At 36.8% G+C, this 19,512-nt stretch overlaps 1 protein-coding gene across 1 annotated transcript in view; it reads right to left on the bottom strand.

The window, feature by feature from the left end:
* Window positions 1-913: 913 nt before the first annotated feature.
* The window catches only part of GCH1 (GTP cyclohydrolase 1), a 42,577-nt gene continuing 23,978 nt past the window's right edge, over window positions 914-19,512 (bottom strand). Inside the window, exons 2-6 of the mRNA XM_032875341.1 lie at window positions 19,368-19,477; window positions 15,026-15,081; window positions 3,144-3,175; window positions 2,151-2,235; window positions 914-1,212 (exon numbers count right to left, since the gene is read on the bottom strand). Coding sequence (XP_032731232.1) covers window positions 1,086-1,212; window positions 2,151-2,235; window positions 3,144-3,175; window positions 15,026-15,081; window positions 19,368-19,477 — 410 coding nt within the window. The 3' untranslated portion in view covers window positions 914-1,085. The remainder of the gene's footprint in view (window positions 1,213-2,150; window positions 2,236-3,143; window positions 3,176-15,025; window positions 15,082-19,367; window positions 19,478-19,512) is intronic.

The raw sequence follows: 19,512 nt of genomic DNA, 5'->3' as shown, positions 1-19,512 counted from the left end.
CATTGAACATTGGCTATCACTCACACTGTGCAGTCCACAGTTAGTTCATTCTGCATGCTTTCCTGTACACAGAAGCTATGGTTCTGCAGACCTGAAAGTGATGAACATTTTCAAAAGTTTCTGGAAATACTTAGAAAAATATTTGTTAAGGTAAAAAAAAAAAAAAAAAAAAAAAAAAAAAGAAAAGTTTTGAGACATCTCCAAGGAATACACAAAGTAAGCTTGCAAGAAACTCCTAAAGTTAAAACTGTGAGGACTAGTTATTTGCAGGGTCAGTACTGAAGTCTCATAAAATAATGGCTTTTTTAAAAAGGCAAAGGTATCTATACTCTAAGTGGTGTGATATTCTCATCAAGGCACAGAGAGTTAAATGTCTAAATCCCTGTATGTTCACATGAGAATACACTTGTAAACAATAGGAACTAATTCCCTGTACTTGAATTTAAAAAAGAATGGAAAGTAGAATTGTGCCTTTTTAACTCACAAAATCAAAAACATAGATATTCCACCACCTTCCTTTGGTGACTAACGTCACAGCTGGAGAGTCAAAAAATAAATATATAAAAAATAAAGTGTCCTGGCAGTTTCATAAATGTGATTAAAGTGAAGCCTGTTGGACTCTGAGTTTGCAGAGCAATGTTGCACAGTGTACAAAAATTCTTTTAAGCACTACACCATTTTTGTTTGGGGAAGGAAAAAAATAGTATTGGCCATAGTTTTCCCCCATTCCCAACATTCCTATGCTTAGGAACCCAGTTACCATAGTATTTGAACAAAATACTTGAGTATTTTTTCCTTCCCAGCACCCTCAAGGTTATCCAAATGGCAGTGGTTTTGTGCATGTAACTTACACGATGAGCAGTTTCTTTGATAGTTACCACTAAAAGGTGGCAAGAAGAAAGTAGAGGTCTCACCCCTTTGCTAATTATTTTTATTTGATTTGCTATAAATAATTATTAAACACCATTAGTGACAAGGAATAATGTTCACGTCTAAAACAATTGAAAATGCAATGTACAAACAATTAAGACCAAACAATGCTAACTAGTGGCACGATCCTCAAAGCACATGACACACGCTGAAGTTCAGCTCTTAATGAGAGTTAGAAACTCTTCCCGAGTCTTTGGGTCTTCCCGGAACACTCCCAACATCGTGCTGGTCACAGTTTTGCTGTTCATTTTCTGTACCCCTCGCATTACCATACACATGTGTCTACAAAACAAGACAACAGAGGTGGCTTAAAGGAATAGACAGTTGCTGGTTTGGTTTTTAAAGTCAAAAGCAGCTCCCAAAATTAAATCTGGTTATATTGAGTTCACAGCTACCAACTGTATCCAAATGTCGCTTCTTGGACAAACGTGACCTAAAATGTTTTATTTATGTTTCTTAGTCCCACGGCTCTCATTCTCAGCAGTGGTTGAATCTTTGATGCATCTAGCAGAATGGGAAACAAGGGAACTTTCTCCCTAGGTGAAAATAATACAAGGGGTCCATAGAGATAAAACAACTTTGGTATAAAAAGCAATTCAGAATTCTCACTTGCTCCATCTGTAAGACCCAAAGAGCACAATCTTAGCTTAGGTATTTGGAGAAATACTGAAGTATGTGGTATCACCAGGCAGAATCTAGAGAACAGTGGCCCCAGTGCATGTGAGCAACCTGGGGGAGCTAGATGGCGTGCACAATACAGAGCTCATGCCCTGTCGGAAGAATGGATAAGATGTGTGCAATTCTCGCAATTCATTCTAACTTAAAGAAGTGTCTTCAGATGCCCTTTACACCCAGTTTTTGCTCCATTTTTAAAAACGTGTGACAAAATATTAGGAAAAGTCTGCTTGGAGCAACAAAGAGCTAAAGAAGAAATCAAGTGAAGACATAAAATGCTTCTGGTTGCACACGTCACTCCGCTTAGGCTCATGACTCCCGACATGGCCACCAGCCCCACGGAAAACAAAACAAAACCAGTCTCCCATCTGGTTCCTGTGTCGGCCACGCAGTCAATGCAAGAGGTCAAGAAAGCTTCAGGTCAGAGGCAGAAAACATGACAGTGTTAATGATGTGGCATCACGGGGTGCTGGAAAAACTGAGCAACACTAAATACCACTTCCAGGCACCACAAGGACAATTGTTAAGGGCAAGCATGGACTTACGTGGCTTCCACCACCACCCCGACTCCAGCAGGCCGCAAGGCTTCTGTGATTGCTATGGCAATTTGTTTCGTCAGCCGCTCTTGAACTGTGGGGGTGACAAGAGGCTCCGTTGAAGAATCTGACACAAACAGCGGTCTTGAGAATATTTGTTGTCTCTAGAATATTCGAAATCTTAAAAAGCAGACTTCTGTGAGGCTTCAGAACCCAGACACACGAGCTCTTACAGGTCTGCTTTGTCTGTGGCCCACAGGAGGCCGCCGTTCAATTCTCTTACCCGCAGATCCAGTACTGAAGAGCGTTTGACACCCCCCACAGAAAACGGGTGCGAGCGACAACTGTCCCAGGCGTGCAGGAAGACCAACTGATAATGAGCTCCTCCACGCAGATGAATAAGTCGCTCGTGACAGGATTAACAGAGGCACTAAACCCAATTATTTAATTGTACATGGAACTCAAAGCCAACAATCTAACCTAAACAATGCGGTCCCTGTGCTGAATAAACAGCTCATCTTTGAAAACATATTAAGAGTGTTCACTGCAGCATCGTGTTTATTTGTAAACTGACAAAAATCTGCAAATGTCTATTAGAGCAGGGACTGGTTAAATCAAGTCCCAGCACAGCTGGACAATGGAATGCTAAACAGCCAGCATAATGAACGAGATAGTTACATGCATGTAGGAAAAAAAGATGTTTGATTTGTTAAGTGGAAAAAAAAAATAGGGGGAATAAAAGGCCATTACATACAATATGAGCCCATTAAAAAATGTAATATATTGATTTTAAAATGTTGGTAGACACACAAAATATGAAGGAATATGCAAATACAACAATGATTTCTTCTGGAGGCCTGAAACACTGCAGACTTTCCCTTTCTATATTATATTCCTATGAGGTTTTAAGTCATATGTATTACATGTGAAATAAGAACAACAAAAAATACTTTTTCCTTAAGAAGAAAATGTTTTTCTGTAAATAAAAGTTTAAAAGTTTACCTTGTAATCGTCTACTATAGATTTCTACAATCCTAGAAAAGAAAGAATTGTTTCAGTTAATCATAAATTTGTTTGAGAAATGGAATTGGCTTCCTCAAAGTACCAAAAGGACTTTATTGAAGAAATTGTAGGGTGTGGGCAGGAGATCACTGCTTCTAAGAGGAAGAAAGATACAAAAACTACATGGAAATGAGAAGAGGGAGGGTCTTGAGGAAACCACCAAGAGTGACACAGAGTGTTAGTACCCTATGTCTCCAAAGAGAAAGAGAATTACAAGAATATTCACTAAGGAAAAACACAGTGATTTTAGAGCTCCCAAGTCATCAATTTTAGACCAAGTCTCAAGTGTTCTAATTAGTCATATTGTTTAACCAGAGCTTAAATTCAAGTTAAAAATAAAAAGACTATTTGTTAATTAATAGCAGACCATTGTCAGCTACTGTACCCACTAAACCTATTAGGGTAATCGGATTAGGACTGAACAGACTTCTTCAGACATCTCTTTATAAGCTACGTCTATATAAGCACTCTGTATGATTAATTCCCCAAAATAAGAGCCTCCTGATCTTGGCTTCTAACACAATCTGTCAAGTGACAGATTTTCCCCTTTTAACACCTTTCACTCTAGTTGTGAAATGTAAAGATGGTCACATGAATTACATATTTGAGGATAACAATTCACATTAAGGATCTTTTCTTAAAATTTGGCCTTCTAGTCATGAGTTTGGACTCGATTTAAGGATCACTTCACTGAGGAGGCATTTTACAGCTCTTCCCTCTGCACCCCCCTCCATATGGTGCTCAGATAAAATTACAAAGTTGCTCCTTTATACCCATTATAACCAATAAAGTCAGTAACAGATATGGTGGCCTGTTTACCACTCAAACTGAAGGCAGGATGCATTCTGATTCTTCTTGTTTCTAGGAGATTTATAACATTGAATGAGTACAATTATATATTTTTAATTTTGAATAAAAACCTGAAGAAGGATGCTGTTCAAGCTCCTGGATAGGAAATATGTCTTATTTCTTCTGAGTCAAATCTCTATATATTACTTTTTATAGTTTTCCAGGTAATTAATTTCTGTTGTATGACTAGGAGATACCATTGATTTAAAAATTAGTAATATCTCTTTTTTTTTCCTCATAGTCATCATTTCCTTCTCTAGAGTAGAATTTCAGGTACAACATTAAATAACATTGACAATATTGGACACCCATATTTTGCTCTATACTTTAACAGGAATGTCTGTAACATTTTACTATCATCCATGATTCCTGCCTGTTTCTGGTAGACAGCCACTCTCACACCAAAGGAAGGCCATTCACACAGATCATTATTGAGTGCCTTCTACATATATGATTATGGGATAAACAGGATCCCTATTCTCAGAGTTTATAATCTATTCCTAGTTTATTCAGTTTTCTAAGTAAGCAGAAGGCATTGAAATTTTGTCTTCTCAGCGCTAAAGATAATTATATAGCTTCCCTGAATTTAAAAAACAAAAAACAAAAAAGCCCCCCAAACTTCTATTTTGGCCTCTTTCTTGAAGATAATGTGTTTAGAGGTATTTGTTGAAAATAGAATTCTAATTTGACACTAACATTCATCTGCCTTTTAATATTGACGTTGGCAAATAATCGTCAGTCTAATTGCTATTACTTTGTAGGTTATGTTTTCTATGAAGCTGCTTTTATGATATTTCAGTATGTGTACTCTGAGGTTTTCTATGTCATATCTAGGTGGGGACTTAATTTTTTTATCCTGTTCAGGATTCATTAGGGTTCCTAAATCTGAAGACTGATTTTTTTGCATGTTCTCCAGAAACGTTTTTAGTCATCACCTTCTCTAATACTGCACCTACTCCATGGCCTCTGTTACCTCCAGGAATTTCAATTAAGGACATAATAGACCTGCTCAGTCTTCCACATCTCTTACATTCTCACCCATATATTCCACTGAGCTCTGAACACATTGCTTAAGACCTTTCTTCCAGTTCACTATTTTTGGCTGTGTCTAACCTGCTATCTATCCATCTGTATTTATTTGTATTATTTATTTGTATTATTTATTTGTATTTATTTATTGGAGAGAGAAAAAGAGTGCACGAACCTAGGGAGAGGCAAAAGGAGAGAGAGAATCCTCAAGCAGACACCCCACTGAGTGTGGAGCTGGACTCGATCCCAAGACCCTGAGATCATGACCTGAGCCAAAGTCAAGAGTCTGCTTAACTGCCTGAGCCACCCAGGTGCCCTTCAGGATTATTATATTCTAACATATTTGTTGTATGTTCTGTATGTGTTAGCACCAGCCTCTGCCCTCTTTGACCATTTGTTTCAGCTGACTCTGCCTCATGGTGGCCTTTCTTTTACTTTTGGTGAATTCATGCTCCTTAGAATATCATTTGTGGGAATTCTCTGAAGCCAAAATAAAAGTGCATCAGAAAAGAGAGCACTTGTTTCTGCTAGGTGCTAAAAGGCTGCCTCCTTGGCAACATTTTAAATTAAATTACTGCCCTGGGTGTTCTGAGGATCACCCATGGGGATATGAATTCTGAGTCTAAACCCTTGTGAATATATGGCTATAGGTTCTTTTTCCTGCTCTTCCCAGAACAAAGCTAACAGGTAATATCTCTTCCAATTTGGGGTTGAATAGGGAGGACAGAACCCTACCTTTGACTCCAGTGGCAGCTAATTCTTGTAAATTCTTACTGGAATTTCCCCCAATGCTTGAAATGTTCATACACATTATAACTTTGTATGCTATACTAGGAGGGATATCATTACCATCTAGTTTACCACAGTCCCAGAATCAGTAGTTCTTAATTTTAATCTAAGCCATTTCTGTATTCGTAGAATAAATCTCCCTGGGTCTTGATGGAAAGAGTACTTGTGCCTATTAAAGTAGGAATTGATATTTGGAATTCTTCAACTATATTAGTAAGTGGGATTAGTCTATCATCTTCTTAGATGCTAGTTTTATCAGACTTTCATCAGGGATATACAGCTTCATCAAATTAATGGTGTAGCTTTTCAGGTTTTTCCATGCTCTTGAATAATTTATACAACACTAGAATTAGTGGTTACTTGGAAGTTGTCTATTAAATTGACCATCCACCCCTTTCCCTCCCACCCACTCCTAACATTAATTTCACTTTTTCCTAGTTACTAATTTATCCAGGTTTTCCAATTCTTGGTTCATTCCCTTCTCTCTCCAACCTTTTCAACTAATTCATAAAGATTGAAAGTTCCTAAAACATATTTTTAGTTACACAGCCTCTCATTTCCAGATGTATTTCTTCTTCAATCAGACCGCTAAGCAATCTATGATATATGATATTTTGGATTTATGTTTTCTGTTCTTTTTAAAATTTTATAGTTTAATCGTTTTATTTTTCTTTCTTCTTTCCCATTTGTCCTATTAAGCTTGCTTTTTCTTTAAAAAAAATATTGAAGTTTAGTTTACTTGTTGGGTTTCTTATTCAATAATGAAAGCATTTGTGGCTATAAATTTATCTCCAAAGCACAGGGTTTTTTTTTTTAATTTTAAAATTTAAAATTTTTGAAATATCATTTTAATTAATTTAATTAAATTTAAATTTAATTTAATTTTAATTAATTATACCTTTACTGAGCTATAATTGACAAAGATTGTAAAGATAAAGAGGTATAATTGTAAAGATAAAAGGCATAATTGACAAAGATTATAAAGTATACGTTGTGATCTAATATATGTATACATTGTGAAAAAAATCCCCCATCTGGTTAATTAATATACCCATCACCTCACATATTTATCTCCCCCACCCCACCCTAGTGAAAACAATAAACACTAAAGTAGAGCTATCTCTTTAATATCCTATCTTCACTTCCTCTGGATATATACCCAGAATTAGGATTGCTGGATCATATGTCAGTTCTAGTCTTAATTTTTTGAAGAATCTCCATACTGCTTTCCATAGTGGCTGCACCAATTTATATTTCCACCAACAGTGTACAAGGGTTCCCTTTCTTCCACAACCTCACCGACACTTACATCTTATCTTTTTTATAGTACTGCAGAGGTAGTTGTGCAATGATATCTCATTGTGGTTTTGATTTGCATTTCCTTAATGATTAATGAAATTGAGCACCCTTTCATGTATGTGTTGCCCATCTGTATATATTCTTTGGGAAAATGTCATTTAGTTCCTCTGCGCATTTGGATCGATTCTTTGCTATTAAGTTGTATGAGTTCTTTATATTTTTTGCACATTAACCCCTTACCAGATATGTGATTTGCAAATATTTTCTCCCTTCTGTAGGTTGCCATTTTGTTGATGGTTTCCTTTGTTATGAAGAAGCATTTTAGTTTGATGTAGTCTCGCTTGTTTATATTTTATTTTGTTGGTTTTATGTTTGGTGTCAAATCATCACCAAGACTAATGTCAAGGATCTTACCCCCTACGTTTTCTTCTAGTTTTATCGTTTAAGGTCTTATATTCAATCCCTTTTAAGTGGATTTTTATGTACAGTATAAGAAAGGAGTCTAGTTTTCCCAACATAATTTTTAAAGTTTTATTTATTTTTAAGTTTTATTTGAGAGAAAGCAAGCAAGCACACAAGCAGGGAGAGTGGCAGGCAGAGGGAGAAGCAGGCTCCTCACTGATCGGGGAGCCTGATGCGGGAATCGATCCCAGGACTCTGGGATCATGACCTTAGCTGAAGGCAGACGCTTAACCGACTGAGCCACACATGCCCCAAGTTTATTTTTTAGTAATCTCTACACTGAACGTGGGGCTCAAACTCATGAACCTGAGTCGACTACATCAGCTTAGTCACACATTCTACTGACTGAGCCAGCCAGGTGCTCCCCAACACCATTTACTGAAGATACTATCCTTTCCCTATTCTTTCTTTGTCATAAATTAATTGGCCATAAATGCGTGGGTTTATTTCTGAGCTTTCTATTCCATTCCATTGGTCTATGTATCTATTTATATGGCAATGCCATTCTGTTTTTATTATTATAGCTTTGTAATTTAGTTTGAAATTAGAAAGTGTGAAGTATCCAGTTTTTACGGTTTTTCTCAAGATGGCTTTGACTATTTGGGGTTCTTTGTGGGTCTATACAAATTTTAAGATTGTTTTTTCTATTTCTGTGAAAAATACTATTGAAATACTGAGAGGGATTGCACTGAATCTGTAGATTTCTTTAGGTAGTATGGACAATTAAACAATATTAATTCTTCTAATTCAAAAACATGAGATATCTATTTTTATCTTCTTCAGTTTTTCTCAATAATGTCTTCAAGTTTTCAGTATACAGATCTTCCACAATTTTATTTCTAGGTATTGGTGCAATTGTAATTGGATTGTTTTCTTAATTTCTCTGACAACTTGTTGTTTAATGTATTGAAATACAATTAACTTTTGCATATTAATTTGTATCCCTTAACTGAATTTATTAGTTCTAACAGTTTTTTGATGGAGTCTTTAGGGTTTTCTATATATAATATCATGTCATCTGCAAATATAGTTTTCCTTCTTCCTTTCTGATCTGGATGCCTCATTTTTGTCTAACTGCTCTGACTAGTATTTCTGAGGCTATATTGAATAGAAGTGGTGAGAGAGGGTGTCCTTGTCTTGTTCCTGATATTAGCTGAAAGCTTTTCATTATTGGTATGATGTTAGCTGTAGGCTTCTCACATATGGCTTTTATTTTATTAAGGCACACTGCCTTTATATGTAGTTTTGGGGAATTTTCATCGTGAATGGGTGTTAAATTTTGCCAAATGTTTCTCTACATCTATTGAGATTATCGTATCATTTTTGTCCTTCATTTTGTTAATGTGGTTTATCACTGATTGATTTGCAGATATTGAAATATCCTTGTGTCCCTGCAATAAATTCCAGGGGATCGTCGTATATGATCCTTTCAAAGTATTGTTGAATTCAGTTTGCTAATATTTTGTTGAGAATTTTTACATATATTTTCATCAGAGATATTGACTTGTAATTTTCTTGTAGTTTCCTTTCTGTTTTGATACCGGGTTTAATACTGACCTCGAGAAATGAGTTTGAAAGTATTCCCTTCTATTTTTTAGAAGAATGTGAGGAGGATTAGTATTAATTTTAAAATACAGTTTTTTACTTCAAATTATATACACTGACATACAGTGTTTGCATCATAATGATTGTCATATCAAAGGAATTTTAAAACTTTAACTTTCAAAAAGCTAGTTTTTAAAAATAGTTTTGTATTAATTTCTAGTTTTCTTGTTACACAATAGCCTGTTCACTTTTTTTTTTTAACTTAAAGTCTGTCTTTTGGCCAAAATCCTATTACTCTGCTTTGTATAATCTTTTGTCCGCCCCAACCGAAGGGTGAGAGGTAATTAGTATTTCGCTCATTTCTTTCAGGTTTGTCAGTTTCTCTATGCATTTAGCCCAGTTTCTGTTTTCTGTTTTAAACCAATTTGACCAAAAAAAAAAAAAAAAATTTCATGACCACTTTTTATTATACAAACTTCCTCAATATAAGAGGGCCAACCCAGTCTCCTTTGATAAACTTTCCTTTTTATATTTAACTTTAAAATTTTTTTAATAAAAGGGACATGATTAGGTATTGGATTTAACCCAGTATACATCTTATTGGACTTGCCCACTTATTGGTCTTATAAAATCTATGCTAGGTCCTCTGTTTCCTGTATTGCATTATGCTTCCTCTCCTCTTCTTCCTCCTCCGGTAGCTAGAAAAGTAATGTGGTAACTCCTTTGCAGGTGGTTGGTATAATTTAACCCTTGCAAATCTTAATGGTATTTTTGATGCCTTCATATAACTTGACTTGTCACCAAGTTGCAAATTCTCAACTATGATCACAGCAAAGAGCAAAATGCAGCAGGAGGTAAAGGTGGATCACAGTGGGACTTGTCGGCTAAAGTAAGGAGTTTGAACTTTATCTTAAAAGGTATGGGGAGCTACAAAGGAGCAGCATCATCAAATCCACACTTTGGAAAGTACATCCTAGCAATGTACGAGAGCAGGTTTAAAGACACTGAGAGATTAGAGTCAAAGAGGAGTTCAAGAGTTTTATAATCCAGAAAGAACATAAGTAAGGCCCAACAGAGAGTGGCTACAAGGATAGTGAGAAGGCAGCATGGTAACAGGAAGGAAATGGGGGTGCTGCAGGAGGTCAGTGAGGATACAATGGCAAGGGATGGATTCCTCCCCACTCCTTGCATCAAATGCATTCCAGATGGAATGAAGATTTAAATATAAAAATGAGGCCATAAAAATAAACCAAAAACATGAGTTTATGACTACATAAAAGTTTTAAAACTTCTTTGTGGAAAAATGGTATTTTAAAACAAAACCAGAAGACAAATGACAAGCCTGGAAAAATTATTTGCAGCACCTGCCTAACTGGTTTAACATTCAAAGACCTCATACAAATCAGTAATAAAAAGACAAGCAGTACAATGGGAAAATTAGCAAAGGTTAATTAAAAGCAGGAAGCTTCTATAAAGATTCAAATTCTATTAAAGAAATGCAAGTTTTAAAAATGTGCATTAAAACACTAGGTACCCCTTTCCACTTATCAGTTTAGCGAAGACTGAAAAGTGTGATGAAACCCAGTGTTGGCAGAAGTGGAGAAACAAACACCAGTTGACCATATAAACGGATATGCTTTTCTTTGTAGAGCAATTTGACAACATCAAAAATTCAGCTACCCTGAACCCAGCAATTTAATTTCCATAATTTACAATATGCAAAACATGTTCATGAAAGTATTTTCACCTTTTCTGACAATAGTCTCAAAGTATAAAGTATACTTCTATCAAAGACTGGTTAAATGAATTATATTGAACAATTAAAGAGATATATGTGGTCATTAAAATGGACTCAGACTTTTGGGACTAAAAGATCTCCAAGGGATTTCAAAGTTTTTTAATTAAAAAAACAAACTAGGGGCACCTGGCATGTGACTCTTTTTTTTTTTTAAAGATTTTATTTTATTTATTGGACAGACAGAGATCACAAGTAGGCAGAGAGGCAGGCAGAGAGAGAGAGAGGAGGAAGCAGGCTCCCCGCTAAGCAGAGAGCCCCATGCGGGGCTCGATCCCAGGGCCCTGGGATCATGACCCGAGCCAAAGGCAGAGGCTTTAACCCACTGAGCCACCCAGGTGCCCCTGGCATGTGACTCTTGATCTTGGGAGGTGAGTCTGAGCCCCATGATGGAATTATTTTTAAAAAATTAAAAATTAAAAAACAAAAAACATAAGGCTGAAGTACAGAATGTGGGTATGAGCTCCCTGTTTTGCTGTTTAGTTTTGCTAATTTTAAAAAGCTCCACGTTTGTGCTTGCAAAGAAATTTTCCAGAAGGACAATCTCCAGTCAAGAAACAAGAAATCTCTAGTTTTAACTATGGGGAATGGAAATAGAAAGGAAGGCTTTCCCTTTACTCACTCATTCGTATTTAAGCTTAATTGGTAAGTATGTTACATTTATAATAAAAGAGGAAAAAAGAATGTTCTTGTAATCTAATACCCACCCTATCTTTCCAACTATCTTACATTCATCCCTGCCTAAATCTCTTAGTTCTATCAATTAATCAGCTCCCCATTCACTGGAATATGCCTTGTGCCTACCCTCTTGTTTGCTTTTGCTTATTATGTATTAACCTAAAGGAATTTCTCTTCCATTTAGAATTCTGCGGTCTTCCACCTCTCCGTCTCTTCAACCCTGGCACACCACAGTCCTCTTAGCTCCTCTGAACTTGAAGCTCCAAACCAGGAATCTCAGTGGTACCCGCTGCCTCGTACTGTCCACCCTCCTTGAAGACAGTGGCTGTGTCCTCTCTAGCAGTCATCGTAGCTGACGCAATATCCTTTTACAGTAGATGCTCAACTGGTAGATAAACCATGGCTACCCTGAGGCACTTCAGTTCTATATTCAAGATTTAATTATGTTCACTCAGTTATTCTAAGGCAAGAAAAGGAAGATATATTCAATGGATTTTCAGTAACAAAAGGACTTTTTTCTTAAAAATAAGATTTTATTTTATTTTTTAAAAGATTTTTTTAAGTAATCTCTATATCCAACACAGGGATCGATCGAACTCATGATACTGAGATCAATACTGGCTCCAACTGAGCCAGCCAGGGACCCCAACAAAAGCAATTTCTATTCAAACTGCATTTACTCTGGACTTCTACTAGAGTTAAACCAGATCAACTCACTTCTGGCATTTTTTTGTTACTTAAGGCTTTACTGTTTGATATTTGACTTCCCTGGCACTGAAAGGTCATTCGTTTAAAGGCAAGCATATAACAGACTTCACATACAAGATTAAAATGAGCAGTGAAGTTTTGCTAAGACATCCAGCTTTCTTTATTACTCTTCATTTCCTAAATATTCCTACTTCTTATAAGAAATAAGCAGTTGGATAAAATCTTAGCCTTCTTTCCTGTTTAATAGACCCTTCAATTTTTTTTTTACAAATATCTGAAAGTAACATACACTCTGTTCTTTGGTTTAGTGTTCCTTTTTTTAAGTTTTAATCCCATTGGCATAAGGACAAATCCCTATGCTAATAATCAACTCCTTTGTATTGTTTCATAAAAGCTTAATTATTGGAGATCTTTCCATTTCCCTAGGAAAGGAAGTAACCAAAGATTATTCCTTTCTACCTCTAAATTACCATTTATTCCAAGGTCTCACTGGATTACTCAAGAATCCAATTCCATAAAGTATTACCCATGGTCTACACAGCGTGGTCTTGTAGAGAAGGCTACTTATATTAAGACCAAGGCCTTATGGAAGGCCTTAAGGAAGTCCTTAAGGAAGGCAAGCTTCCTTATAACCTGGAAACTATCCACAACCTACTCTCTCATATGGACAGTGTGTTAAAAGCATCAGCAGTGCCAGAATATCTACATAGGAAAGGCAGAGGGTTAGCAATCTTGCAGGAAAGAAGCATGCCATGGGGCTGGGGCTGGGCCTGGAGCTAGGTTTACACAGCAACCACACTGACTTCACTTAGACTGTGTCTTATAAAACAGTAAGAATAACCAATTTTAGTAAAGACGCTTCCATTCACTGTTGACATGACTTTATTTATTATTTAGGAGTACGTTGCTAGGGAGGGGGTTGCTAATAGAAATTAGAGTGGGATTATTTCCCCCCATCACCACCAATACCCTTTTTCAGCCACCCCTTGGCGCTGCTACTGGGTACAGATCACTGAAAAGCGGCAAGATGTTTCTGTATTTGTGTAAAGAGCCTTTCTTCAGTGCAGCAATTACAGCCATGATATAAAAACATCTTTTCATGGTACCAAGTAGCCCTGTCTGATGGAGAAAGTACTGAGCAGGCATGAGGTCAGAAACTAGGGAACTTAAATGGCTCTCTTCTACCTACTCTCTCTTTAATTCATAGAGGAAATGAGTGAGAAAGCGGAAGTAAAAACAAAGTAAAAAGAAAAGCTGTGGAGAGCAGCTGTCAGATTGGCAGGGTGGTTTTTACAGATTCCAACACAAAACTGAAAAAGATCTGAACCACCATTTCAGGACTGTAGTGAACCCTAATGTCTAAGTGAAGAAGCAGGAACCCATCAGAGCCATAGGATAGTTAGCCAGTCACCAAGACTCATTTATTCCAATTTTGATACAGTCACTACACCCTCAAATTATCCACACCTTGCTTGGTTTATTTTAAGGGGCAAGGGGCACTTGACTATATTTTCATCACCTGTTCCCTCATTTTGTTCTTTTTTCTTTAACATTTTATTTTTCTTTAATATTTTATTTATTGATTTGAGAGAGAAAGTGAGTGAGAGTGCACGTGAGAGACAGAGCACAAGCAGAGGGATCGAGAGTGAGAAGTAGGCTCCCCGCTGAGCAGGGAGCCTGAGGTGGGGCTTGATCTTAGGACCCTGGGATCAGGACCTGAGCTGAAGGTAGACACTTAACCAAATGAGCCACCCAGGCACCTCTCACTCATTTTGTTCTTAACTCTCTCCACATATACACACACACCTCCCAACATTTGCCCATACCTAGGACTCACTAACTCCATACAAAAAAATTACAAAAAAGAACATTTAGGGGCAATAAAGAATTGGTGACTGAACCTAGCAGAGATATACGAACACTGATCCTCAAGCTGATCTCCACTTAAACACAGAGGACCGTACTTATCCATTACTTCTCCTTCCTAAGGCTGAAATAAAAATAGGAGCAAAGGAAGTTGTTAAAAGGCATGAACCCACAGGATAAAGAATGGAAAAGGAGACTGTAGTAGAAAAGAAAGAAATAGGAGAGTAAGTATTGTTTTGGAATATTGCTGAGAAAGCCAAGAAAGGCACAGCACAGTCGTGTGTCTGCAGAGGTAAAGAAACCAGAAGTGAATGAATGGCCCTGCAGGACCTCCCAAGAGATGCCTGGAGACACCCAGATGCAGTGGAAGACAGGATTGAGACCCCAGTAGTAGTCTGTTTAAAGTCTGAAAACAGGGTAGTGCAATTAGATCCCTGCACAGATTTCCTTTTCCCACCCGCTAGCTAAACCACCCTTAAATATGGGGGCTGGACTGAAAGTACCCTTGGATCCTTTCCAGTCAAGAAAGGTCCTGCAGAGAAAGGTATGAGCTAAGACTTTTTAAGGATGTGTTGGTGGAAGAGGGGTGGGAGGTGGGGGAGGAAGGCAGGGAGGGCTGAAAAGAAAAGGGATTTGTGTTTCAGGTCCTCCAAATATGTTTGTCTCTGCAACCATAAATTTTAAGTAGCAATGTGACTTCCAGGTTAGAGCCACACCAGTCAGGAAAGCCTTATGAGATTCTTGCCATATAGGGACAGGTCCTACAAATCTGTTTTCCTGTTCACCACACAGTCACACTTACCTCGCAAGTTTGCTGAGGCCAAGAACTTGCTTGTTGGGAAGATAACCAATATGGACCTTCAAAGAAGAGAGAAATCCTGACTGAAAATCCAATGCTTCTTTGTAACAAAATAAGGAAATAAGGAAACATAATACAGTATATGCACTATGTAATTCAACACAATGAAAATGTATCCTTAAGATAGCTATATTGACTTAGAAAATGAAGAACTTACAAAAAAGCATTTAGAAAATTACATATATGCACTAAAAGAAAAATATACATGAATATTAATGAAATAGCAAATTGGAAATACAGTCATGGTATTTCCTGGTGAAGTTAAACTCTTCATATAGTTCTTCAAGTCCTTCTTCCATTGAGGGGACACACTCTAGTATCCTGTAACAACATTAAAATATAGCCAGGAAAGCATCCTTTATTTTTTTTTAAAGATTTTATTTATTTTGAGAGAGAGAGAGAGAGTATGAGCAGGGGGAGGGGCAGAGGAAGAGGAAGAGAGAGAATCTCCAGCAGACTCCGTGGTGAGCACGGAGCCAGACACAGGGCTCGATTCCACAACCCTGAGATCATGACCTGAGCCAAAATCAAGAGTTGGTCTCTCACTGACTGAGCCACTCAGGAACCCCAGGAAAGCTTCCTTTAAATGGCTGAAACTGTAACTATAAATATTGCCATTCCACCTTAAAAATCCCACCCTGTTGCACAGAAAGAGGGTCTCCATGCTCTCTGTCATGCTTGGTGGCCTCATTTCCAAGCTGCTGAAGAACACTATCTTCCTGATGGGAGATAAAGGACACAGATACAAATGTGACTCATCAAGACCTGGACCTTAAGACCTAACGCCAAGCCAATTCTGTAATCTTAAATGTCACTAACTAGTATCTCCTACGTCCATGTTACCTCTCTTTGAGCCATGTATCAATTATAAGAAATCATTCGTTCTAAAAAACCTAGTAAAGTAAATGGTCATTTGTAGGCTATCAATTAGCCTAATATAAAATCACAGATTCATTTGCATCATGGTTTGCCAGCATTTGTTGCATTTCTTCAGCTAATATTTATTATGTGAATAATCGATCTAGTAGTTATTAGTAACTTTTCATCTATTAGCACTTTGCTTTGAGAGTTTGAGAATAGTAATTCATCACCTTCCTGGTCAGCAGAAAGGGAAAATAAAGTAGCACCTGAACACCAGGTATTTCAAAGAAAAAAGAGTTAAAACCTTCCCACAGAACTTAGAGCTTCTGTACTAACTTGAAATTTTTATACTTCTATGCAAAGCCATCCTTTATTGCTTGTACTATTTTTTATCTTTCTGAAGATCCTAAGTCACTTAAATGTCGATTATAGAAAATCCTCACTGAATAATATATTCTTTTAAAAGTTAACAAGAACACAAACACAGAGATAATCATAGCAGAAGGTAACAGGATATAGTGGTGAGAGACTGAGCACAGACCAAGTACTAGGTCTAGCCCCAACCAAATCACTAACTCCCTCTGTCCTCTTGGACAAGTCATAGGCTTTCTGGGCCTAAATTCCCCATTTACAATAAAAGGTAATAAGATAAGCTCAAAGGTGCCCTCCCTGAAAAACCTAAGCCCTGATGTCACATGGCCGGCATGATTAATTGTGGGATTGCCAATCAGTGCATACCTCTTGATGAGATGAAATACAGAGCCTTCAGCAACCCCATGAACTACTCTTATCAAAAATGTTTAGTCTTAATCTTAGGAAGTTTTGGATCTAGTCTAGTTTATAGGAAATCCAGAGGTTGAATGGAACAAATCCAGAAGGACACTCTACAAGACAACCAGTCCTGTCCCTTCAGTAAGGGAATGTGGATGTGGAAGAGGGGAACTATTTTAGAATAAGAGACTTAAGAAGCGTAACAACCCAAAGCAATACAAATGTGTGACTCTTATTTGGATTCTGGTTTATTTATTTTTTTTTTAAGTAATTTCTACACTCAACATGGGGCTGAAACTTACAACCCTGAGATCAAGAGTCACATGCTCTAATGAGCTGAACCAGCCAGGTGCCCTTGGATTCTGGTTTAAACAAACCAACAGTAAGACAGTTGCGACAACTGTAGAAAGGTAAATATAAGGGTTAGTGACTAGATGCTATTTAGGAATTACTTTTATTTATGGTAGTGCTACTGTGGATAAGAAAATATTTTAGAAATGTGTATTAATAATAAAAAAAAAAGAAATGTGGGGGCGCCTGGGTGGCTCAGTGGGTTAAAGTGGGTTGAAGCCTCTGCCTTCGGCTCAGGTCATGATCCCAGGGTCCTGGGATTGAGCCCCACATCGGGCTCTCTGCTCAGCAGGGAGCCTGCTTCCCTTCCTCTCTCTCTGCCTGCCTCTCTGCCTACTTGTGATCTCTGTCAAATAAATAAAAAAATCCTAAAAAAAAAAGAAATGAGTATTAATAATTAGTGATGAGGAGTCATGCTGTCTACAACATACTTTATATTCTGTTATACGCTGAAAAATTTACTGCTAACTTTTCAGACTGATAGATCAGAGTTACATTTCCTTAAAAATCCTTATCTTTTACAGACACATACTAGAAGAAGATATGGAAAAAAGTAATATCATATCTAGGATTTTCTCCAAAATAGTCCAGTGGAACTTATATATAACAAGACTGGCCCTTTATCAATAACTATTGAAGTTGGTTTTAGGAAACATGGAACTTTATCATACTAGTCTTTCCATTCTTACATATGTTTGAACTTTTCTGTTATAAGAGGTTTAAAAAAGAGAGATACCACTACATCCGTATGAAAATATTAAACTGAAAAAGACTGAGAGTGCCAAGTGTTGGCAAGGATGTCAAGTGACTGAAACTCACCTTAGAGTGCATGAAGTCTAAAGTGGTACAACTACTTTGGAAAACTCAAGATCAGTATTTATTAAATTGGATATGCATATATCCATGACCCTGTCAGTCTACTCCTAGGTATATTCCTAACAGAAATGCATGCACATATGCACTCAAAGAATACTGATATCAGTATTGTTTGTAATAGGAGAGAGAGAGACAGAGAGAGAGAGAAAGGGGACAATGTAAATATCTACCAAGAACAGAATAAACTGTGATATGTTTGTACAATGAAATAATATATAGCAATGAAAATAAGCTACAATGACAGGTAATAATATCAGTGACTTTTACAATGTGGAACAACAACAACCAAAAGAAGCCAGACACAAAAGATTTCATGCTATAGATTCTTACCATTTACGAGTTGAAAAACAAGCAAAACACTATAGTGTTTGAAATTGATATACGGGTTACCCATGGGAACAGGGATGGGTTAGGGACTAAAAAGGGCACAAAATGACCCTGTAGGATAGTAATAATATTCTAGTTCTCCACCTGTGAAGAAGTAAGGAATACCTTTATAATTTGTGCATTTTTCTATGTTTCACTTTACTAAAGTGAGAAAATAAAATACTTTTAACAAAAAAAGTGACACAAATGTTAACATATTAAATTTAGGTGATGGGTATATACGTACTCATAACACTATTTCCTGTAAGTCTTCTGTTTAAAAACTATTAATAAAAAGTCAAAATAAAATAAAATTATAATGGGGGTAAGGACAGCACTACTCTTGGTCTTAAATCCACATGTTTTCAAAGAGATGTTTAAGTAAAACAAGCTAGATAACATTATCTAGTTTACATTAGATTCATTTTTCCTAATACAGACAAGGTTGAAAAATTAAATCCACTAATACTATGACCTCTACCACAAGAAATTCTGCAATCATTGCTGCTCATGCCATATTATACCAAAGTAAATCTTGGATCAAACACTATTTAGTCAAAATAAAGAGCAAAGGTTTTCAGAGCCTGTAGCAACTACCTAGAAAAAAAAAATGAAACTTTAATCTCATTATTTTAACCTATTAACATGGTATTTACTATGAAATGTTTGTCCTGAGGACTTTCTGCTACTTTGTTTTTGTTTTGTTAGTTTTTTTTTCCCTCCAAGATTTTATTTATTTATTTGACCGAGCACAAGCAGGAGTGGCAGGCAGAGGGAGAGGAAGAAACAGGCTCCCCGATATGGGGCTTGATCCCAGGATGCCGGGGTCGTGACCTGAGCCAAAGGCAGGTGCTTAACCAAATGAGCCACACAGGTGCCCCTTATTTGGTTAGCTTCAAACTATTTGATTAGTCAAGTTGATAAAGAGTAAATGTTTTTGTGTAACTCTACATATCTGGGATATTAAGAATTAGCAGGTAATGATTTTAAATATAATAATCCTAATTTTAAAACTTTAATTGTGCTTTTTAAAATTACTAGGAAACAGAGACAACCTTACCTTTCCAACAAATGGAACTAGATGATGCTCGCACATGGAAAACATATCTATGTCCTTCACAATCACCATCTCATCGTGATCTTCATCAAATATAGCATCATTTAGGACATCTGAAATCAAGAGTTTTGCGTTAGTAACATTTCTG

The sequence above is a fragment of the Lontra canadensis genome, unplaced genomic scaffold, assembly GCF_010015895.1.
Source record: "Lontra canadensis isolate GAN:19392208 unplaced genomic scaffold, GSC_riverotter_1.0 scaffold55, whole genome shotgun sequence".
Taxonomy (NCBI): domain Eukaryota; kingdom Metazoa; phylum Chordata; class Mammalia; order Carnivora; family Mustelidae; genus Lontra; species Lontra canadensis.
This window is presented reverse-complemented; position numbering and strand designations above follow the sequence as displayed.